Source organism: Carlito syrichta, unplaced genomic scaffold (assembly GCF_000164805.1).
Source record: "Carlito syrichta isolate Samal-C Ts95f unplaced genomic scaffold, Tarsius_syrichta-2.0.1 Scaffold314785, whole genome shotgun sequence".
NCBI classification, from domain to species: domain Eukaryota; kingdom Metazoa; phylum Chordata; class Mammalia; order Primates; family Tarsiidae; genus Carlito; species Carlito syrichta.
Window position 1 is genome coordinate 101628 of NW_007258881.1, and position 11603 is coordinate 113230.

General features: G+C 38.9%; 1 protein-coding gene across 2 annotated transcripts in view; it reads left to right on the top strand.

Annotated features, from left to right (window-relative positions):
- Positions 1-10651, top strand: part of WBP4 (WW domain binding protein 4) — a 28300-nt gene extending 17649 nt beyond the window's left edge. Inside the window, exons 10-11 of one of the 2 annotated variants that reach the window (XM_008071895.2) lie at positions 9037-9543; positions 9854-10651. In XM_008071895.2, coding sequence (XP_008070086.1) covers positions 9037-9247 — 211 coding nt within the window. In that variant the 3' untranslated portion in view covers positions 9248-9543; positions 9854-10651. Of the gene's footprint in view, positions 1-9036; positions 9544-9853 lie in introns of those variants that run through there. The other variant, XM_021719514.1, reaches the window with a different exon arrangement.
- Positions 10652-11603: the final 952 nt, after the last annotated feature.

Genomic DNA, 11603 nt, shown 5'->3' on the forward strand with positions numbered 1-11603 from the left:
AAGCTCAGTGAAAACAACATAGGTAACTAACCTAGGTCAAAATGAAATTATTTAGATATCAATTTTTAAAATACTGAAGATAGAATTTATATCCCTCTTTTTCTAGAATTCTGATGATAAGCATTTAGAGTATATTTATTCTTCCAGATAATAGATGTATGTCAAGAACTTGTTGTGTTTTTTAAGGCATTAGTAAAGCCTTCAGTAATATTAAACAAAATGAGGCAAAAGTCCAAAAAAAACTGTACATTTTAAAAAACTGTACATTAATGAAAAAGTTAGAACTTTTTAAATAAGATACAGTAATACAAGTTTTGGGCAGTTCATTTTACTCGTGTCTAGGCATGACAACATAATATAGCTTAAGACTGCTATAAAAATGTTGATGAGAGGGGTACACGGTGACTTAGCCTGTAGTCTCAGCATTTTGGGAGGCCGAGGCGAGAGGATTGCCTGAGTCTGGGGGTTCAAGACCAGCCCAGGCAACTTAGCAAGACTTCGTCTCTACAATAAATCGAAAATTAGCAGGCATGGTAGCGTGCCTATAGTTCCAGCTACTTGGAAGGCTGAGGTGGAAGGATCGCTGGAACACAGCAGGTCGACGCTGGAGTGGTGGTGAGCATTTGACTGCACTTCAGCCTGGCCAACGGAGTGAGATGCTGCCAACTCAAAAAATAATAATAATAAATAAATAATTTTTTTAAAAAAGATTTTTTGAAAATGAATAAAAGTATAAGAATAACTCATCGGGTTATCTAGCAATAATAAATTTCCAAGTATTTTTTCTAATTTACCCTATTTAATCTTACATTAATATTTTTTTCATTGTGTTTATTTATTTATTTTTTTTTTAAGTTGGAGTCTCACTCCATTGCCCAGGTTGGAGTGCTGTGGCACGCTCACAGCCACCCTAGTGTTGACCTGCTGGGCTCAGGAGATCCTTCTGCCTCAGCCTTCCAAGTAGCTGGAACTACAGGTGTACATGTTATCATGCCTGGCTAATTTTTTTTTTTTTTGAGTCGGAGTCTCACTCTGTTGCCCAGGCTGGAGTGCAGTGTTATGCTCACGGTCACCTCATCCTCGACCTGCTGGACTCAGGCGATCCTTCCACCTCAGCTGTCCAAGTAGCTGGAACTACAGGCACTCACCGCCACAACCGGCTAATTTTTTGATTTATTGTAGAGATGTGGTCTCATTAAGTTGCCCAGACTGGTCTCGAACTCAGGCAGTCCTCTCACCTGAGCCTTCCAAAGTGCTGGTATAGGCGTGAGCCACTGCGCCCGGCCTGTTTTTTTATTTATTATAGAGATGCGATCTCGCCAAGTTGCCCAGGCTGGTCTCGAGCCTGTGGGCTTAGGCAGTCCTCTCACCTCGGCCTCCCAAGGTACTGGGATTATAGACTTGAGCCACCACACCTGGCCTATTATGTTAAAATTTTAAAACATTTTTAATTACTGGTTAATATTTTGTGTTTTAGATGTACGTTGATTTTAGTAACTGTTTCCTTTTTTTTTCTTTTGAACATTTAGGTTATTTCTACATTTTAAAAATAACAAACTGAGCCAGGCTCGGTGACTCAGCCTGTAATCCCAGCATTTTGAAAGGCCGAGGTGAGTGGATTGCCTGAGCCCGCGGGTTCGAGACCCACCTGGGCAACTTGGCGAGACTTCATCTCACAATAAATAAAAAAATTAGCCAGGCATGGTAGCGCGCGCCTGTAGTTCCAGCTACTTGGAAGGCGGAGTAGAAGGATTGCCCGAGCCCAGCAGGTCGAGGCTGTGGTGGCCGGGAGTGGCCACTGCACTCCAGTCTGGGTGACAGAGTGAGATTCCAACTCAAAAAAACAAAAACAAAAAATAAACAAACAAAATAACAACCTGATTATTGTATGGCCAGATATGCACATTTCTGACTATATCTTAAAGTGTAATACCTGGTTAAAAATTGTGAACATTTTTTTCTGGTTAGTATAGTAGTGAGTAATATAAAAAAGTTGAAAAGAAAATATGAACATTTTGAAATCTTGATATACAGTGTCCAATTATTTCTTAGAAAGAGCACTTTATACTCCATCAGCAGTTTCTGAAAGTTCCTTTCTTATTGAATCCTCCCACAATTATTACTGAGCTCACAGATATTTTCTAGTTTGTCAAAAAGTATCTTATTGTAATTTTCTTTTATTCGATTTACTGATGAGGCTGAAATTTTTTGTCATGTATTTATCAGGATATCCATTCATTCATTTTTAAGGGAATCTACTATGGTAGATTGTTCTTCAAGTTTTATATTATGCAGAGTGGCCTTTTAAGAAATTTTTGCATTGTCCTTACTGGCTTGAAATCATATCTTTGTCCTTAAGTCATCTTTTATTTTGTTTTTGCAATCATAGCACATTTTCTAACTATTCTTAAATTTTGCCGGGCTCAGTGGCTCAGCCTGTAATCCCGCGCCTTTGGGAGGCTGAGGTGAGTGGATTGCCTGAGCCCGCGGGTTCGAGACCCGCCTGGGCAGCGAGACCTCATCTCTACAATAAATCAAAAAATCAGCCGGGCGTGGTAGCGCATGCCTGTAATTCCGGCTACTCGGAAGGCTGAGGCGGAAGGATCACCGGAGCCCAGCAGGTCGAGGCTGCAGTGGCCGGGAGCGACCACTGCACTCCAGTCTGGGCGACAGAGTGAGACTCCAATTCAACAAAAACAAAAATTTTACAAATTATTACAGTGCCTCTAAGGACATACTTGTCCAAGCTTGCATTTTTATTCATGTATGTAGAGAGTGGAACACATAAAGACCTCTCAGGCCTCTCAGTATTGTCACTATAGCCCTCTTTGCATAGTCAGTGTGAGACAGACGATTTGTTAACCTGTGTTTTGTTTAAGATAATTGAATAGTATGTTTAAAAAATATATATATATATATTTTTTTTGAGTTGGAATCTCACTCTGTCACCCAGACTGGAGTGCAGTGGCCGCTCCTGGCCACCGCAGCCTCGACCTGCTGGGTTCCGGCGATCCTTCCGCCTCAGCCTTCCAAGCAGCTGGAACTACAGGCACGCGCTACCACGCCCTGCTGATTTTTGATTTATTGTAGAGATGAGGTCTCGCCAAGTTGCCCAGACGGGTCTTGAACCCTCAGGCTCAGGCAATTCACTCACCTCAGCCTCCCAAGGCGCGGGATTACAGGCTGAGCCACCGAACCCGGCTAGTATGTTAAAATTTTTAAGTCTTAGCAAATACATAAAAATCACATTATCTCTAAATTGCGGTTATTAAGAACCATAGTTGATGGGAGATTGCTACTCTTGAATTACTGGTTTTGTTGTAAGAGGTATATACAATCAACCCCAGTGCCCTTTTCAACTGCAAATGACAGAAATTCTCATATGTCTGAGAGATACAGTGGATTCAAATGAGTCTGGATCTAGGGGCTGGAGTAAAATTATTGGAATACTGTATCCATCTCTGATTCTGCTTTGCCTTCCTGAGTTGACCACTTCTCAGGCAGGCTTTCCCCACCTTACAGCAAAGCTTCAGGCTTATATCATCCTTACATTTAGAGATCCCAGCATAAAGAGAGTTGTTCTTTACTGGCAGTTCCAAAGTTGGTCTTGCCTTTTATCACACACCCAGACCCTGTTCCTAAGTCAACCACTAGAATTATGTGTGGACATAAACTGAACTCGAAACTCATGGATTGAGAAGGGAGGAGAGGTGGCTACCAAAAGGGGAAAAATCATAATGAAAAGAGTTCTAGCGCTATGAAAAAGGGAATGAGACTTTAGAAGATTCAAAATAAAATTAAAAAGGAATACTTCTACTCGAAGTGCTTAGTGCAGAATCTGGCGCATAGTAGACAGCATAACTATTATAATAATTAAACTTTCTGGTAAAGTATCCATTGTTGTTCTGACTCTTTTTTATTTTTTTTGAGTCAGAGTCTCACTGTCAGTGCCACTGTGCAGTGGCACACTCACAGCCACAGTCTCTACCTGCTGGACTCAGGTGATCTGCCTCAGCCTTCCAAGTAGCTGGAACCACCACGCCCGGCTAATTTTTTGATTTATTGTTGAGACAGGGTCTCACCGAGCTGCCCAGGCTGGTCTCAAACCTCTGGGCTCAAGCAATCCTCTTGCTTCCACCTCCCAAAGTGCTGAGTTTACAGGAGTGAGCTACCACACCTGGACCCCTTTTTAAAGTTTGAGGTGTTTTTTTTTTCTTCTTTTTTGGTGAGATTTGCCAAAAGATTTTTTGCTTTTCTGGTTTTTTTGTTTCTACTTTTACTTTTGTAATTTTTTTTCTCTGATTTTTTTTTAAGTTTACTCTGTTTTTGTTTTTACTTTCTTCTGGAATATAGAATATAGACAGGAGCTGAGGGAAGTGACCTTGTGTTTTTTGTTTGTTTTTAAACACTTTTCCCGTATGTTTATTTCTTATACAAATATACCTAGGTTTACCAACTTGTTCCTTTTTAGAGAAAACTGAAAAGTTCTAGGAAGAATTCTAGGATAGGTTTTTGTTGCTGTCGTTTTGGTGTCTGTTTTGCTTTCTTCTCACAAAGCAGTAAGGAGGGGTAAATGAATCGATCCAGCAATCAGTTTTGTTAGGCTTGACGATGCTCACTGATAAGTTCACATTAATCATATCTTCATATGTGAGACCAGTAGTCAACTTCTTCATTTATTACTAATTTCCTGTCTAGGAAAGGACACATTGGCTTGGCAAGAGCTATAGTCTGATTATCAGACATAATAACTGATGATTATACACTGACTAATTATATCTCTTAACTTGGTTGCCATGAAAATGTTTTGAGGATTCCATTTTGAGATTGCATATTACTGCTTTCTCTTTTTCTAAAAAAGGGAAAATAGAAGCCTATGTCTATATTTTTTTCTCAACTAACTTATTCTTTTTTTAGGTGAATTGTTTTCATTAACTATTCTTGTTTGTTAATGAAAATAAAGCCAATAATGTGTCTCTAAATACACCCATAACCTGAATGAACATTTCTTGATTTTATTGATTTTGAAAACTATTTAATACTATGTTTTTGCTTACTTCTTGACTTGGTGATTTTTTAGAATAGTATTTCATTTTTAGATCTCAGATAGGTGGGAGTTTTTTTCCCCCCCACTCTTATTACACTGTGTGCTGATAAAACTTTTACAGTTTTTGTATTTTGAATTTGTAAATGATTGTGAGTTTGTGGAGGTGCTTATATAATTATTATTTTTAATTGTCCCAACACTGTTTAAAAAGATGGCATATTGCCGGGCTCGGTGGCTCAGCCTGTAATCCTGCGCCTTTGGGAGGCTGAGGTGAGTGGATTGCCTGAGCCCGCGGGTTCGAGACTCGCCTGGGCAGTGAGACCTCATCTCTACAATAAATCAAAAACTCAGCTGGGTGTGGTAGCGCATGCCTGTAATTCCGGCTACTTGGAAGGCTGAGGCGGAAGGATCGCCGGAGCCCAGCAGGTCAAGGTTGCGGTGGCCGGGAGCGGCCACTGCACTCCAGTCTGGGTGACAGAGTAAGACTCCAACTCAAAAAAAAAAAAAGGCATATTTTCTGTGCAAGTGGAGTATCCCTTATCTTGAATGCTTGGGACCAGAAGTGTTTTGTATTTCAGGTTATTTGCATTATATATATCTACCAGTTGATCATCCCAAATTCAAAAATCTGAAATGCTCCAGTGAGGATATCCTTTGAGAGTTATGTCAACACTCAGGAAGTTTCAGATTTTAGAGCATTTCAGATTTCAGATCTTTAGATTTGGGCTGCTTTGCTTATAGGCACTTGCTTTTTTTTTTTTTTTTTTTTAATAGAAAGTTATTTTCCTCTGCAGTGGTATGTCCTACTTTACTGTCACTTTTGTTAGCCCTCATTAAGGAACTTCCCTTGGACCATGATTTCACAAATGAAACCCTTAGCTTTTTTACAGTCCCGTATTCTCACTTAAAAAGTAATACTGTTGCCAGGCATGGTGGCTTACACCTGTAATCCCAGCACCTTGGGAGGTTGAGGAAGGAGAATCACTTGAGGCCACGAGTTCAAGACCAGCCTAGGCTACATAATGAGATCCCTGTCTCTATAAAAAAATTTAAAAATTAAACAGGAGTAGTGCTGCACACCTGTTGTTCCTACTTCTCAGGAGGCTTAGGTAGGAGGGTCACTTGACCTTAAAAGGTCAAGGCTGCAGTGAGCTATCATTGCATCACTGCACTCTAGCCTGGGCAACAGAGTGAGACCTCATCTCTTTAAATAAAAAAGTAATACTACGGCTTAATCACTTTATCAAAATACAAAGTAAATAAATAAGAACCCACCAAGATTCAGTGAAATAAATGATTCTCACATAGAAATTACTTGGATGCAAGGCCAGGCGCGGTGGCTCACACCTGTAATCCCAGCACTTTAGGAGGCTGAGGTGAGAGGATTGCCTGAGCCCCTAGGTTCGAGAGTAGCCTGGGCAACTTGACGAAACCTCATCTCTACAATAAACCATAAAAACTAGCCAGGCATGGTGATGTGTGCCTGTAGTTCCAGCTACTTGGAAGGCTAAGGCGGAAGGATCGCCTGAACCCAAGCAGGTCGAGGCCGCAGTGGCCATGAGCAGCGTGCTACTGTACTCCAGCCTGGGTGACAGAGTGAGACTCTGACTCAAAAAAGAAAGAAAAAGAAATTTCTTGGATGTAGATCCATTTGTCCAATGACCAAACTTTCCTCCTCTTTACTGAGGTCTTTCTCTGCTTTGCTAATGGAACTCCTAAATTTTGCCTGGAAGCAAAGTGGTATGGGGTAAGAATGTGGGTTTGGGATCAGATAGACCTGAGTTTTAATCCAAGCTCCACCACTTACATAACTGTTTGGTTTCACCAAATTATTTATCTTCTCTGTAAGCTTCAGTTTCCTCTCCTGTAATACAGGCATTTAAAAAAAAAAAAACAAAACCATCTGGGCTCGGTGGCTTAGCCTGTAATCCCAGCACTTTGGAAGACCTGAGCCTGTGGGTAATCCCAGCACTTGGGATTGCCTGAGCCTGCGGGTTCAAGGCCAGCCCGGAAAACTTGATGAGGCTGCGTGTCTACAATACATCAAAAAAATTAGCTGGGTGTGGTAGCGTGCATCTGTAGTTTCGGCTACTTGGAAGGCTGAGGCAGAAGGATACCCAGAGCCCACCAGGTCGATGCTAAGGTGGCCATGAGTGTGCCACTGCACTCCAGCCTAGGTGACAGAGTGAGACTCCAACTCAAAAAAACAAACCGTGAATCAATATCTTAATTAAGTGGTTACTAACATTCTTAGAAAGCACTGTAGTTGGCAGTCTAAGGGAAAATAGGAAAGTAGAAGCAGCAAAAAAAAAAAGGCATTTAGTGTATATTTTTAACACAATTATAAAACATTCTAGAAGGCATCTGTTTTCAAAACAAGTCAGATTCTCTACCTCCCATCTCTTCTTTTCTCTGCATAACAGCTTAATTCTCTATTTCTGCAGAATTCCCCTTTTTCTCCCAAGTATCACATTGTTTATTATAGATTCAAGTATGTGAAATCAGGGTTGAACATATCTTGATGAATTAAGTAGACTTAATTTCATTACTATAATAAGGACCAGTTAAAATTCTCATTTGTTTCATACCCACAAAAAACACTTCAAGGGCTTGAATGATCTCTCAAAACTAATCACTTTTGTGCAAGTGAGCCATGTTTCTATTAAAGAGACTTGTGTACTTGCCCAGGTTCAAGGACATTAAAACCCAGCACGTGAAGCCCATTAGAGGTTATAAGCACAAAATACTGTTATGGCAACAAGTATCAATTACTGTTAAGAATCTTTCTGTAATAACCAAATGAACTTCTGAGCTCAAATGAGCCTCCCAAGTAGCTAGGACTATGAGTGGGCACCACTATACCTGGCTCACTTTTTTAAATGTTTTGTATACACAGAGTCTCATTAATGCCCAGGCTGTGCTATTCAGTTTTCTAACTTAAAACAGCCTGTTTCAACTGGCAGCAAAGAAGGTCCTTGCAATAAACTGCCTTCTGGCCAGGCTCAGTGGCTCAGCCTGTAATCTCTTCGGGAGACCGAGGCGAGTGGATTGCCTGAACCCACGGGTTCGAGACCAACACGTGCAACTTGGTGAGACCTAGTCTCTACAATAAATTAAAAATTAGCTGGGTGTGGTAGCACGCGCCTGTAGTTCCAGCTGCTTGGGAGGCTGATACGGAAGGATCACCTGAGCCTAGCATGTCAAGGCTGTGGTGGCTGTGAATGTGCCACTGCACTCCAGCCTGGGCAACAGAGTGAGACTCCAACTCAAAAAATAAAATTAAATAAATAAATAAACAAACTGCCTTCTGCAGTACTCCTTTCTCCAAATATGTGGTTCCCAACAGGTTTTGTATTCTTAACTACTAGAGAGAGTTAAAACATAATGAGCTTTTCTAGCCCATGGTCCAGATTTTGATGGATGTGATGTAACTTACTTGCTATTTCGTGGCCCTTGTGTTAAGTCAGGTACTGATATCAGGACCAATCAACAGGTTATTTATAAACTAATCATGTGGATGGTTAAAGAGCTAGTCATTAGAAAAGTGTTGCTAGGCAAACAGCTCCTTTGAGTCTTCTGTACTAGGACAGTAAGATTCTGTAGTTTTTATCTTGTGTATTGTAAGCCTCCAGAGTATTCATCAGTCCATGGCAAAATCAGTTTCTGTAAATACCTCTCCCTTGTCCATTCACTTGTACTGATCATGTATAAGCACAAGCACTTTCTTAGATGATGCATCCTTTGTGCAACAGGAATAAAAGAAGAGATGGAATTTTCCTGGCCTATGTCTGCCTAAATAGGTGTTCAGTGTCTTAAATAATATTGAAAAATTGCTATTTTAAAATACTCTGTAATGAGTATTTTCTAACTTCTAATTATTAGAAAGTTGATCTTGAGGCTTAGGTGGGCTCACGGGTTATATGAAAATGTTTGTCTTACACTGTCAAATAATGGTTTTATTTTTACTTTGTTTTTACTCTCTGGTCCAGTGAGGAAGTAGATTTGGAACTTCCTAGCATTGAAGATGAGTATGCATCAACTTCAGAAGCTGATGGTGGTGGAGAACCCAAAGTGGTATTTAAAGAAAAAACAGTCACTTCTCTTGGAGTTGTGGCAGATGGAGTGGCCCCAGTCTTCAAAAAGAGGAGAATTGAAAATGGAAAATCTAGAAATTTAAGGCAACGAGGTGATGATCAATAATTGTAAGAGAATTTTTTGTATATGCCTTTTGGACAAAATGGAGACTTCTACATCTTAAAGCTTGTCTTTGTTTGTTTTTATGCATTTTAATGCTAAAAATTTAGATTTATTCTACATATATTTTATGTGAATTAAAATAAATGTTTTTTCATGTGAAATTTATTTTGGTTCCTAAAATGGAAGCCTGCCACGTTGCATTGTAATACAGTGTATTATGTTCACGCTCTAAAAATTACTAATTATATCATAATTTAAGATGCTATGTATCTGTTACTTAAAATATGGAAGAACGAGGTCTTTATTTCTTTTTTTTTTTTTTTTTTGAGTTGGAGTCTCACTCCGTCACCCAGGCTGGAGTGCCGTGACATGCTCACAGCCACCCCCAGCGCCGACCTGCTGGGATCAGGTGATCCTTCCACCTTAGTCTTCCAAGTAGCTGGAACTACAGGCGTGCACTACCACGCCTGGCTAATTTTTTTTTATTTATTGTAGAAATGAGATCTTGCCAAAATTGCCCGGACTGATCTCGAACCCATGGGCTCAGGCAATCCACTTGCCTCAGCTTCCCAAAGTGCTGGGATTACAGGCTAAGCCACCGAGTCCTGCTCTTTATTCCATTCTTAAATGAACATACTTATCCTGGATTGAAAATGCTTTACTTTTGCACACTGATATTAACTGTTTTCCAAGAAATAAGAATCAGAGCACATAAGAGAATTATTAACAGCCTAGTAATGAGTCAGTTCTCAGGATCCTGTCAGAAGGCTGATGTAAAACGTGTATGCATATTGGATTACCTTACTCAATTTAAGGTCAAAGGCCAAGAACCAGGAGCAGCTCAGGTCCTTCAAATGTAGTGCTTCACGTAGGGTGAAAACTGGACCAAAGGTAGAAATGTGTATTTGCCCAGTTTACTTCAAAGCAACAAATGTTGCTTCAGCATTTTACTTTGAACCAGGCATTATGCTTGGAACCCAGGGATATAAAGATGAATGAAATATCTCTTTATTCTTCAGGAGTTCACATTCTAACAATTATTTTTACCTCAGTCATGCACTCTTTTTAGCAGCCTTATATGTAGAAGAAAAATATTTTTTAAGGTTTATTTAAAGCTGTGTAGATGAAGGCTTGAACTAAGATAGTCTCTCTGGTTTCAGTAAAGGTTTAATGTTTACTTAGACAAATAGAAGTTTCCCATTTTCTGATTAAATGTCTTAAAAGTAGAATTTTCTTATTTAATCCATTTGAAATAGGAACCTCCCTTTATTACTTTTACAAATTTTTAAAAATATATTTTTCATAAATTGTACAGTATTTAACTTTTGGTAGTAAATAATTGTCTAAGATTATTAGTGGGCATGTAAGAAAATGATAGCTTATTAAAAACTTCATGGAATAATAAAACACTGTTTTTATTCTAATGCTGATCTGATTCAACTTAGCATTGGTGAGAACGTATTTGAAGATTTGTCTTTGCATTTGTTCAGTCTACTTTTGGGTTATTTTATGAATGTAAAAAAAATCATTATAAAGAAGAATTTTATAATTCTTTTTTTTTTTTTTTTTTATAAAGTAGGATTTATTAAGAAGACAGAAAAACTTCCACACTGGGAGGGGACCTGAAAGAGGTTGCCCTATAATTCTTGATACTTATTCATCATATAACTGCACAGTGCATGTAGAGGCTTACTCTTTTCAGTTGGAGAAGATAATAGACTATAAATGGAATGCTGTTATGCTTTATTTACATTTAGCTCCAACAAAATACAAAACAGAAGACATTTCAAAAACCAGTTCTCATCATGTGTAAAGTTTCTCTTTAATGCATTTTTAAACTATGTTATTTACCTAAAATTAGACTGTATTCTCAAAGTTGCAAGGTGAGTCTCCTTAAACTAAGTCTGGTTTTAAAGATTGCTCAGAAAAGACTTCATAATAACAAACACCAAAATTTTAGTAAACCAAGTCATGAGAAATAGTACTTTTCTGTCTGCTTTAAAGAATAAGTAGAGGACATATCAGCTTTTAACTTAACTGAATTTTTTCAGAAGTTTGATCATTGATATGATCATTGTTACTATTACCTTTCAATTTTATTGTTTTGTGTGTGTGTTGGGAGATCATAAAAGTAATATGTTTTTATTATACAAATCCAAATAATAGAGAAATTAGGTTTTTTTAATCCCAGTAATTTTTTAAAGCCCCTTCCCCATAACCACTGTGGGTTTTTTCTTTTTTTCTCAGCATCTTAACACTGTGGGTATATATGGGTAACCCTTATGACATTTGAGTCCATGAGCTCCACTCTGGATGAAATAGTCAAAGAAGTATGATCCAAACAACCAAAAGTAGTTTT